At 34.6% G+C, this 13,258-nt stretch overlaps 1 protein-coding gene across 9 annotated transcripts in view; it reads right to left on the reverse strand.

The window, feature by feature from the left end:
* DMD (dystrophin) overlaps positions 1-13,258 on the reverse strand; it is a 2,157,177-nt gene that overhangs the window by 1,433,044 nt on the left and 710,875 nt on the right. For all 9 annotated transcript variants that reach the window (XM_077988314.1, XM_077988313.1, XM_028842274.2 and 6 more), the window contains one exon: positions 5,103-5,190. In XM_077988314.1, the coding sequence (XP_077844440.1) occupies positions 5,103-5,190 (88 nt within the window). The remainder of the gene's footprint in view (positions 1-5,102; positions 5,191-13,258) is intronic.

Below are 13,258 nucleotides of genomic sequence, written 5' to 3' on the forward strand. Positions count from 1 at the left end.
GATAGTTTTGAGATGTTCTTTAGTCTAATATACTGATAATTACCACTTTTATTTAAACATGTCCTTAATGTGATTGTCTTTAGACTCTTAATTAACACACAGAAAACTACAAATAGAAATTGAAAATGAACCACAATTTAATGTAGAAAACACAACTAACCTTATTAGATAATTATAGTATCTCCTCCAGAAATTATGGTGAAAGCATCTTATAGACTAAAGAATGAGAACCTGAGCTATGCCTAAATATGTTTTCAAATAAATGTTGTGATATGACCATATTTTGCTAATTTCAGTATTAGTATGGAAAACCAGTTTATCTAACCTAGGCTTTTGTGTTATACCTGATTGATGAGACTGTACGTACTCATGCAAGAATATTATTTTACAGAAAGGATTACATCTAATCCTAAATAGATAAAAATAGACATACGTTTAGGTATAATCATATGTATATTATTTTAGTTCTAGGTTGTCCTAAAACTCCACAATCTCAGTAACAGACTGAAAGGCCTTGGTCTTGATAAGCATCCATTTAAAGACTGTTCAAATTAAAATCTTAGAAAACCATTATTAGTTAGCGATATTATTAAAGCATTAGAAAGATTACTTACTATATTTAATGGCTAAATTTTTCTAAATTTCTAAATTATTTACAACATTTTGTATTTAAATTAAGAAATGAAAAAGTAAACCTTAAATAAAGTTATATCCCATCTTTTTTAAAAAGTAAAATGAAGACTTTGGAAACTCCCTCTTCAATATACACAGCTACAAGAATATATAAATATGGCCGGGCGCGGTGGCTCAAGCCTGTAATCCCAGCACTTTGGGAGGCCGAGACGGGTGGAACACGAGGTCAGGAGATCGAGACCATCCTGGCTAACATGGTGAAACCCCATCTCTACTAAAATATACAAAAAACTAGCCGGGCGAGGTGGCGGGCGCCTGTAGTCCCAGCTACTCGGGAGGCTGAGGCAGGAGAATGGCGTGAACCCAGGAGGCGGAGCTTGCAGTGAGCTGAGATCTGGCCACTGCACTCCAGCCTGGGCGACAGAGCAAGACTCTGTCTCAAAAGAAAAAAAAAAAAAGAATATATAAATACATCACTGGCTACCTGGTCTAGCCTTTCACTTGCCCTCATTAAGTTAACAGCTTCCTGAGACCAGGGTTATGATCCTAATCTTACATATTGACGATAAGCTGCATGAAAATTATAGCTATCCAAAAAAGTCTTTAGTAAAAAGAGGTACTTTGCACCATCCAATATTCTGTCATATTTATCCAAACAACTAATGTTGACAGAACAGTAAATTAATTTTAATGTTAGTTCAAACAAAAAAATACAGCTAAGATAGAGATAAATCAGTTGAAAATTATACCAAAATTTCATGCCAAAATGCCAGAAAAGTGATTTTTTTTAGTTAACACTCTCCTTTTAGTAGCTTCTCGTTTTAGTCTATGATCGTGAAAGATCACTTCTACTCTGACCAAAAGAACTGGAACATCCATAAGGAAAATGTCCATGTATAGTTTTAAAGTAGGCAAGCAATTTGGCCAACTCCTTTCTTTGGTTAAAAATTCCAAATAAATTAGTAAGAATCTCTTACTGTCTATAAACTCTTAATATATAAATTATTGCTGTAAAATTAATGATATGGTTAAAATTAACTGTTTTAAAATTCTGCATGCAACTCTTCACATTTGATAAAATATAGTCAAAATGAAAATTATCTTCCAATTGATCATAAAACTTGTATGTGACACTGAAAAACTGTACATATGTTACTAGACATATTGTTTCCAGGACATACAACTGATTTTTAACAATACTTTGCACCATCAAATGAGGATCGCTTCTACATTGTAACCATGGTAAATTTTATGCTTTCAACAACCTTAAGACCCTACCCTGTCTTCTCGGCACATGTCTTCAATTCCTTCAAGAAATTGCCTTCAGGACAAATAGATTTTGTTTTCTGCATTACTTAAGTGATGTTAAATCTTCGTTGCTTCATAGATATTTAGAAACAGACAAAAATCATTTGGAAATATGTCAGATGTACCATTTCAGGTCAAAACTGAAGTAAAATTTAAGTTGTGAGAAATTATTTTTTCCATCTTGGAATTTCACTCTAAAAGCAAACTGATGAGTTACAAAATTATTCTAGATTTTTAAAAAGTAGTTTAATCTCAGGGCAAATTATTTGAAGTAGAAAATTCAGTTTGCTATGCATGTACCAGTATAGATACATGTAAAATATAGTTCACAGAATTTTTTAAAATATATAACAGCTATGCTTATGCTATTCCACATATTTTTACACTATGAATATATGTTAAATGTTTTCACTGTCAGCATACATCAAATTTATAAATATATACACATATTTATAATATATCTATTTTTATTAGTGGCATAATAATATGGTATTATACAAGAGTGATTATATTTATCTTAATTTTTGAGGAAACTATACGTGGTGAAGAGGAACAGTCATTTACATGAGGTCCTAAATGAAGTACACTGATTCAGCTCTCATTTTCCTTTCTATAAAAAAGGGCAAGAATGTATGTGTCTTACGTTGCTGTGAGATTTATTATATCTCCATAGCCTAAGCTTGGGAAGGACGATTCTGGACTTATACATTTAAGAGTTTTAATGCAATAATTCTTAGAATCCTCATTTACAGAAAGCTTCATTTGTCTTTCAGCTTCATGAGCTACACCAGTCAACTGTAGTTTTGGGCTCTGTGCTAAAGGAGCTATTAATGATTTAGGGTAGCAGTCCCTCTGAAATACACCTGAAGAGATACTCCAGGCACTTAATATGTGTCTAGCTTATCTCACAATTTGCACAAACACAGAAAATAAATATTATGCAATTTGTTCCTTGAAAGACAAAAAAGGAACAAAGAGATAAGTTACAATATTTGAGCCCTTTTTTTTAAAGTAATTTCGTAAATTGTTTTATTTAATGGGGAAACAGAGCTATGTCATTTTAAGTAGTCATCCCACTTATGACCCAAACTTGAGCCTAATGACATATCAGTTAGACCATATCTTTACTGGTAGAACAAATGGGTAGCATAAAATTTGATCAATATAGTCAACCAAAAAGGAATGTCTCAAATCACACCCCTATCCCCCAATGTTCCCTGGTATCTGCCAAAGTCAGCATTTTCCTTCAGGAGGATTACTAATTATTTTTACACCAAAATTACCAATGTCATTGCCTCCATGACTGCCTTAATTTTGCTTTGCTAAATAGAATTTGGTCAATTAATATTTATTAAGCAACTACTATATGTCCTGATTTTTACATGCCTCCAAAAATTAGAACTATGAGGGAAATAACCTAGCAAACTAATATTGTCACTAGTCACACGATCATTTAAATCCTGCATGTAGTTTTACTTACCAAAAATTAAAAATCATACCCTTAATTTCTAAACGTTTAAATTATTTCTGATTAATTCAGTGTATGTTATCAGATGATCTAAAGTGAGGTAAGCTTGATATATAATTATGAAATGAGACCATTTAAAGTATAGCTCTTGCATCAGCTTATTAAAATGAAAAAGTGATAATACAGTTTCTAGGAGGAACTTATATAACTAGGAGGATATTTTTAGATCACATAATTTTATTTAACATGAATATGCTGTTAAGTTCATCAGTTAAAATTACCAAGCAACATACATCTAAATAAAAATCTATTGATATTTTCATTCTCTGTTCTTTTTTTTTTTTTTTTTGAGACGGAGTCTCGCTCTGCCGCCCAGGCTGGAGTGCAGTGGCCGGATCTCAGCTCACTGCAAGCTCCGCCTCCCGGGTTCACACCATTCTCCTGCCTCAGCCTCCCGAGTAGCTGGGACTACAGGCGCCCGCCACCTCGCCCGGCTAGTTTTTTTTGGTTTTTTTTTTTTGTATTTTTTAGTAGAGACGGGGTTTCACCGTGTTAGCCAGGATGGTCTCGATCTCCTGACCTCGTGATTCGCCCGTCTCGGCCTCCCAAAGTGCTGGGATTACAGGCTTGAGTCACCGCGCCCAGCCTTCATTCTCTGTTCTTAAACTTGTTCACTCAAGTCTCAGCTGTTATGTTTGCTTGTTTTCATTTTTAACCAAATATAGTCAGTCATGGGACTCGTTAGAAGAAGAAAATGAACTGATTTTCTAGGAAGACCACTGAACTTTTTAATGCCAAATTTGCAATTAAGGCAAAAAATAACTTACACACGGGATTTACACCCCAAAATGCAGGCAGATCCTGGAAAAAGGTGACATGCACAACAAAAACATTTGTTATATTTATTTATGATGTTCTTGTAAACATCTCCCACAAAATGAAAAATAGTCTTATTTGGAAATAGCATTATCCCTGATTTTCATGAAATTTTATCTGGAAATATAGTAGTATAAGCAATGATAAATTGAAAGAAGGTTGTTTACACATCATGTCAATGACATATTTGGTACACATAGCTTTTGAGGCACTGAGTATTAGCAAAGATTAATTTTAATTTATTCTTGAAAAAGACAAAAGTTTTGCTAGCTTTGTGCTTTTATCCCACTCCAAAAAAGTTAAAGTAAAGGTTATCCCGAAGATACTTTTTTTTAAATGAGAGAAAGTGATAAAAAGTAACACAGAAAATGTCACATATATTATTAGAAAACAGGAATGATGGTAAAACATTCCATCTAATTTTTGTCTGTTTGGAAAAACATATTGCAAAAATGATTTAAAATCGGATGATCAGTTTTACATATATAACATGACTATTAATGTTTTCAAATTTCTGTAAACCTTATTTTCTTAAATTATTTGGACAAATGCTAGCAGGATTTGCATTAAAGTTTATTTCTCTGCAACAGATTGATCAAATATTCTACCACTTCCCATTTTCTTCCAATTGACTCAAAGTTGAATTTCTCCTAATAATTTGCTTAGCATTAAAAAAAGAATAATACAAACATATGAACTCTTTTAATTTAAATTTGTATTCAAGAAGTGCTTGTCTGATATAATTCAGCTGATAAATATGAACCTATGTGTTTATCAAATCCCTAAGAAGATTATCTGAATCAACTTGTGTAATTACCATTCACCATCTGTTCCACCAGGACCTGAGCTGATCTGCTGGCATCTTGCAGTTTTCTGAACTTCTCGGCTTTTTCTCGCTCTATGGCCTGCAGCATGATAGCAAAGGTGAGTAATTCAATACAAGGATTGTGAATCTACACAATAATTATAACTTCCACTTCCCCTTTCAATCCTTAAGATATTTCACTCTGTCAGCTTCTCATGAGAATCTAAAGACTTTTTTTTCTCAATACTTTTGCCATCAAAAACATCAAAACAGCAATAAAAGCATGAGCCGTTTTCATGACTTGCTGCAACTTTTAATGATAAGATTTCTACCCAACTTTTTTTTACATTATAGTTTCTGATACATTTCAATATGAGACTGCAAAAAGTAAAAAGGCAATTCATAACAATGAAAGATACAGTGTCACATAACTAACATGAAATTTATCTTGTAAAAATACACCATTGAAATTACTCCTAATAAGTATATGGGCAGTATTAAAAATCAAATTGAGAATCCAGTATGTATATAAAATGGAAAAAATAAACTATCATAAATAATTTAGCAGAAATATATACTATATATATACATATTTAAATACAAGCCTGTAGGCTAATTTTTCTTTCAAAAATAATCATAGTACTCCTATTTCCAAGGAAGACTAGATTGAGTTTCAAAAAGCTTTCTAAATTCCTCTATTTCTCCTAAGAGTTAAATTTTGAACAACAAATACAAAATTATTTCAGTTAACAGTAACCAACATTTCATACTACTGAGCTTAGCTAATAATATTCCTATGGAGACATAAATTTTAAACCATGGTAGAGTAGAACTACATTACTATAAACATCAAGAAGATGTGACTATAACAATGTATATGTCCTAAAACATAACTATTCAAACAACTATAATGCAATTAAAATATAGTAAGAACAACACACCTGTGACTTAACAATAGTATTATAACAAAGATTTCTCCTGAATTTGAGGCAGAAGGTTATTCTACATGAGGCTACTTTTTAAGACTTTATTTATATCCACAGGCATTAAAAAAAGTATTTCCAGGTATAATATTGGAGTACAGAGGGGAGGGTAAGTAATAGATACATGCACAGTCTGCAGCACTGTTGAGTAGAAATTTGTGCAAGGATGGAAATGATCTATATCTGTGTCATCCAATATGATAGCCAATAACCACGTGTGGGTACTGAGCACGTGAAAGGTGGTCAGTGTGACTGAAAAAAATAAAAATGTAATGTAATCTTATTTAATTAATTTAAAATATAAAAGTTACACATGACCAGTGTTAACTGTAATTGTACAGTGCAGATCTAATGCATTCCTTTAAAAGCAAATGGTTAAGATAGGCCTGTAATCCCAGCTACTCAGAAGACCTGGGCGGGAGGAATGCTTGAGGCCAGGGGTTTGAGATCAGCCTAGGCAAAATAGAAGGACCTCCATCTCTAAAAAAAGCAATTTTAAAAAATTAGTCAGGCATGGTGGCATGAGCCTGTAGTCCCAGCTACTCAGGAATCTGAGGCAGAAGGACTGCTTGAGCACAGTAGTCTCATTAGGTTTCAATGAACTATGATTGTGCCACTGTACTCCAGGCTGGGCGACAGACGGAAACTCTTTCATATAATATGGCAATATCAGAAACAGTTTCAAAGAAAAAGTAATCATCTAGACAAGACTATTTACCAAGCACATTAAATTATGGAAATGCTTATACAATAATCCATATATTTTTACATATCTGAAAAGACTCCCTAATTTAAAGAAATAGCTACAAATGTAAGGTTTTATGTTTTTGTTTTTCTTTGAGACAGAGTCTTGCTTTGTCGCCCAGGTTGGAGTGCAGCGGCATGATCTCAGCTCACTGCAACCTCTGCCTCCCGGGTTCAAGCAATTATCCTGCCTCAGCCTCCTGAGTAGCTAGGATTATAGACGTGCATCACCACACCCAGCTAATTTTTGTATTTTTAGAAGAGACAGGGTTTCACCATGTTGGCCAGGCTGGCCTCGAACTGCTGACCTCGTGATCTGCCCACCTCAGTGCTTGGGGCGGAGCAGGGGAGATTATAGGCGTGAGCCACCATGCCTGGCCTGAATAAGGGTTTTTTTTGTTTTGTTTTGTTTTTTTAATTTATTTTAAAGAGTTTCGTAAGTGGGAGACCTGACAATATCTGACTTCAAGGCTTGATACAAACTGCAGTAATCAAGACAGAGTAATATTGGCAAAAGAACAGACAGGTAAATCAATGGAACAGAATAGAAAGCTCAGAAATAGATGCACGTGAATATAATCAATTGATTTTTGACAAAGAAACAAAGGCAATGCAGTGGAGAAAAAGTCTTTCAACAAATGGCCCTGAACAATGTAACATCTACATGCAAAAAAGTTTATCTAGACATAAACCTTATACCCTTCTTTTAATTCCAATTATTTAATTCCAATTTATTTATTTTCATGTTATTCACTGGATCAACTTCATTTGAAGTTTATACTCTTGATGGTGAAATATCTGACATTATTGTGAATTTTATCACAAATTCACTTTAAAATTTCAACACTGAATATGTTTGTAAAAATGATAACATGGGCACGGTGGCTCACACCTGTAATCCCAGCACTTTGGGAGGTCAACGCGGGTGGATCACCTGAGGTCAGGAGTTCAAGACCAGCCTGGTCAACATGGTGAAACTCTTTCTTTACTAAAAATACATAAATAATTAGCCAGGCATGGTGGCAGGCACCGGTAATCCCAGCTACTGTGGAGGCTGAGGCAGGAAAATTGCTTGAACCCGGGAGGCGAAGGTTGCAGTGAGCCGAGATTACACCTCTGCACTCCAGCCTGGGCTAGAGAATAAGACTGTCTCAAAAATAAATAAAATAAAATAAAATAAAATAAAATAACATCAACATATATTTTTGTGGAACACAGCATTACGGTTAAAAACCATGTTTTCTTGGGTACACATGGATATAAAGATGGGAACAAGAAACACTGGGGGCTACTAGAGTGGGGAGGAAGTGACGGGAAAAGGGCCAAAAAACTAGCTATTGGATACTATGTTTAGCACCAAATCTCAGTGTCACACAATATACCCATGTAACAAACCTGCACATTTACTCTTGAATCTAAAACAAAAGTTGAAATTATAAAAAATAAAAATGAAAATTAAACATACCAAAAATAAATGCAATGTTTCCACTGAATTTAGAAATTTGTGTAGCTGCTTGAAAGTAACTGTGGTATTCATATAATTCATAAAATTAATTAAAAATGAATCAATCAGAGACTCTAGAGTAAAACGTCAAACTATAAAACTCCTAGCAGATAGCTTAGGAGAAAATAGAAATGACTCAGTTTGTTGACAGCTTTTTAGGTACACCACCAAAGAGATGATGCACAAAAGAAAGAAATAATAAGTTGAATACTACTTAATTAAAATGTTCTGCTCTGTGAAAGAAGCTGCCAAGAGAAGGAAAAGAAAAGCCACAGACTCAAAGAAAATATTTACAAAAGACATATCTAGTAAAGAATTCTTATCCGAAATACACAAAGAACTCCTAAAACTCAGTAACAAAAACAAACAAATTAAAACATGGGCAGGCCGGGCGCAGTGGCTCACGCCTGTAATCCCAGCACTTCGGGAGGCCGAGGCGGGCGGATCGCAAGGTCAGGAGATCGAGACCACGGTGAAACCCCGTCTCTACTAAAAATACAAAAAAAAAAAATTAGCCGGGCGTGGTGGCAGGCGCCTGTAGTCCCAGCTACTCAGGAGGCTGAGTCAGGAGAATGGCGTGAACCCGGGAGGCGGAGCTTGCAGTGAGCCGAGATCGCGCCACTGCACTCCAGCCTGGGCGACAGAGCAAGACTCCGTCTCAAAAAATAAAAAAATAAAATAAAATAAATAAAAATAAAACATGGGCAAAAAACCTTAACAGACACCTCACCAAAGGAAGTATACAGATGGCAAATAAGCAAATGAAAATATGTTTCACATCATATGTTACCAGGGAATTACAAATTAAACAACAATGAGATACCACTACACACCTATTAGAATGGCCACAATCCAAGAACACTGATAAAACCAAAAGCTGACAGGGATACGGGGCAATGGGAACTCTCATTCATTTCTGGTACCAATGCAAAATGGTACAGCCACTTTGGAATACAGTGAAGGTTTCTTACAAAAGTAAACACTCTACTATATGATCCAGCAATCATGCTCTGAGGCATTTACCCAAAGGAGTCAAAAATATACATCCACACAGATTCCTGCACATGAATGCTATAGTAGCTTTATTTATATTTGCCAAGACTTGGAAATAATCAAGATGTCCTTCAGTAGATGAATGTATAAATAGACTGTGATACATCCAGACAATGGAATATTATTCAGTGCTTAAAAATGAGCTATCAAGCCATAAAAAGACATGGAGGAACTTAAATGCATGTTACTAAGTTAAAGAAGATAATCTGAAAAGGCTATATACTGCAGGATTGCACCCTAGATTCCAATTCAGAATATATGATAGTCTGGAAAAGGTAAAACTATGTAAACTACAAAACAATCAGTGGTTTCTAGAGATTAGCAGAGACGGGTAGATGAACAGGAAAAGTACTGAGGATTTTTATGGCAGTGAAATTACACTGTATAATACTCTAAAGGTAAATATATGTCATTGTAAAGTTGTTTAAACTTATAGGCTGTGTGGCACCAATAGTGAACGCTAATGTAAAAACTATGAACTTTAGGTGATAATGATGTGTCAATGTAAGTTCATCTATTGTAAAAAATATCCCACTCTAGTGGAAACTACTGACAGTGGAGCAGGGTATGTGTGTGTGGGAGCAGGGTTATATGGGAAATTTTTATACCTTCTGTTCAATTTTGCTGTGAACCTATAATTACTCTAAAAATAGAGTCTATTAAAATCACAAAAAAGGTTTCATGAATTAGGAATATTGGATTCAGTACCAAGAGTACAAAATGCTAAAAAAGCCAATCATTGACAGAATAAACTCCCATCAGGAATAGCTGTAATATATAAAATACTAATTAAAACTGAGAATAAATTAAGAGTAAAATTTTTTTTAAAAACTATAAGGTGATACGTTTTTTTTTATTTTCTTAAGTACCTATATTTAGCTGAAAGATACACATTTTACATGATGCTGTGAAGGGCAACAAATGAAAACTCAGTTTCATCTAATTAGTTAAGAAACTGAAAGTGACAGACACTTTTTAATATTTTGGATTCCACTTGAAAATTTCGAAACACACAGTTTGTGGTATTTTGTGATTATATGTTCCCAGGATCCCATTCCAATTAGCAGGTGAAACTTCTGAGTTGTCTTGAAATTCAGTTTCACAAAGACAGTAATGAATTGTTTCCAGAAACATGTGGACAATCATGGATAGTTCTAATTTGTTGGTTGAACTGAAAAGTCCATGAAAACGTAGTAGCTACAAGATCTGGTTAAAAGTAAGATCCTAGATGAAGCTCCAATATTTCTATTTTCTCAACTTCTTAATTTTTGTGATCTAAGCTATCTGTCCTTAGCAGCTTATGGCATACTTGTTTTTCACTACTTACATTTATTCTCCATTAAAAGGTAAATGTTATATGTAAAGCACCCTGAGCATCTTAGAGGAGAAAAAATAAGCACATTTAAGTAAATATGTAATGTAAATATCAAGAAAGACAGGAGGATTTGGGGTGTCCAGAATTTGAACATCAGGAAAACACACACAGATAAAAGAAAAAATATATACAACACAACACATAAAAGAAAAATGACAACAAGCTGATTAAAGTGATGTTCTCTGAGTTACCCTCTCCTATTAGAGGGGTTTCTATTTTATCTACATTGAACTTTTGCTTTAGTTTACATGAAATGATATAAAAAGTAGAATGAGAACACTATGTGGTCTTTATAAAGATTGAAAATAAACTATCAATAGCCTTCTAAATGTTATGATCATAATCTCTTTATTCTAAACTTACTGGAATCAATTAATATTACTAACAGAGAGCAAAACTTGTATTTCAGTATCTCAGGAATCATATTTGACCTTTAATATCTTGTTAGCCACATTGTTCCAGTTATTCTAATATAAATAGTAACAGTAACAACAACCACAACTACAACAAAAACAATAATCTATAAAGTAGATACTATTACTTTCCCATTTTGACAGAGGAGGGAAGTGATGCACAGAGGTCTGTGAAAATTTTGAAAACAATGCAAGAGCCACATTAAAAATGAGATTCTTTATACTACCAAATTACAGTTTATGTACATAATTTCCATATGTATGTCATAATAATTGTAAGAAAGAAGAAATCAGCATTATTGTATACCATTTTTTACAAAAGAAAATTGAGCATCAATAAGATTAAATCACGTATCAAAGGTCATCATATTAGGAAGTTTTCGATTCAATATTAGAACCCTGCTCTTCTACTTTGAATTTCAGCTTTCTTTCAGACATACTCTGCTGTTGCTAGGGGTATTTCAATGGATATTAGTCAAAAAGGTGTGAGCATATCAGAATATATATCACAGCAAACAGAGCTTATAGTTTGGATGTATTAGGGATGTTCAAGTTATTTAACTATTAATTCAGCATGGGCAACAAGGTATCAGAAGGAATGCTGGGTCACTCAGAATGGACTCTGACAGTCTATGGGCTGATTACCAACTCTGTATACAGCTCAAATAAACTGAATAACTGGTGCATAAAGCAAGACATAGACCCCAGAAAGAAGCGGTCAATGGCATCTGCATATTTGTCAATGTTTAGAAGATATCTGGGTTCTGTTAGGGCACATTTCTTTCGAGAGGAACATTGCAAAGTGAAGAGGAATATGCACACAAGTGTGCCTTGAAGAGTGTGAACGAGACAATGAAGAGTCCAGAAAACATTTCATTTCAGACACAGCTGTAGACAGTTGATTAAAAATAATAAAATTTAGTGTAATAAAGAGACGTTAAAGAAGGTACTGTAACAAGGCTTGCAGTCACCCTTTTTGCTCTGCTGTTTCCAGTTCTGTCTCTATTGCTTACCATCTGACCTTAATAAAGTACTTCAACCTTTCTGAACCTCAATATTTTCTATGTAAAACAGCAATAAAGATACCTACGACATGGTACTTCCGAGGAGATTAAAGGAGGCTCTTTATTTCCGAAAATGAGATAGTTTTTATAGTAAAATGGGGAGCTAGGAATAATTAACCTGAGCCAAGTGATTTGACATAAGCTAAGACTATACCAGACAAACTGAAATATGGGCTCATTCTAGTTAAAGGTAACCTCAATAATCTTAAAAAGAAGTTTAGGAAACTTTTTTTTTTTTTTTTTTTTTTTTTTTGAGACAGAGTCTCGCTCTGTCGCCCAGGCAGGAGGGCAGTGGGGCAGTCTCAGTTCACTGCAAGCTCCGCCTCCCGGGTTCACGCCATTCTCCTGACTCAGCCTCCCAAGTAGCTGGGACTACAAGCACCCGCCACCACGTCCAGCTAATTTTTTGTATTTTTAGTAGAGACGGGGTTTCACCGTGTTAGCCAGGATAGTCTCGATCTCCTGACCTCGTGATCCGCCTGCCTCGGCCTCCCAAAGTGCTGGGATTACAGGCGTGAGCCACCACACCTGGCCACGGAAACATTTTTGACACAAGAGATGATCAGAGTACCTTGTTCATGGAACTGTCCAAATAACCACACATAAAAAGTGTTTAAAAAAAAAAAGTTGACTAAATAAACATCACTGAAAATCTCCATTTCTCCTGGGATCTGGCCACCCATACATTTGTCCTCAAATGAAATACATGAACTTCTGTTTTAAGGTAGGTTGGATCAATAGTTCCTAAAATTTCTACCGTCTCCCATTTACTCACAGAAATATACATTAAAAAGCACAGAAAAGCACAAAAACCAAAAACAAAATCTAAAGAGAAATATTTTGCTGAAAAAGGAAGATAACTGTCCTCATTTTAAATGATTGTGTATCAAGGAGGAATACAGGCCTTTCACGGGTCTAGCTTGGAAAGTAAAAACTGGTTCAAAACAAAAACAAAAACTGGCTCTCACATCTATTCTCTTACTCAGTCCCATCTAAACTGCTCTTATCAGTCTCACCATTGGCCCCCAAAGT

This window comes from Macaca mulatta, chromosome X, assembly GCF_049350105.2.
Source record: "Macaca mulatta isolate MMU2019108-1 chromosome X, T2T-MMU8v2.0, whole genome shotgun sequence".
Taxonomy (NCBI): domain Eukaryota; kingdom Metazoa; phylum Chordata; class Mammalia; order Primates; family Cercopithecidae; genus Macaca; species Macaca mulatta.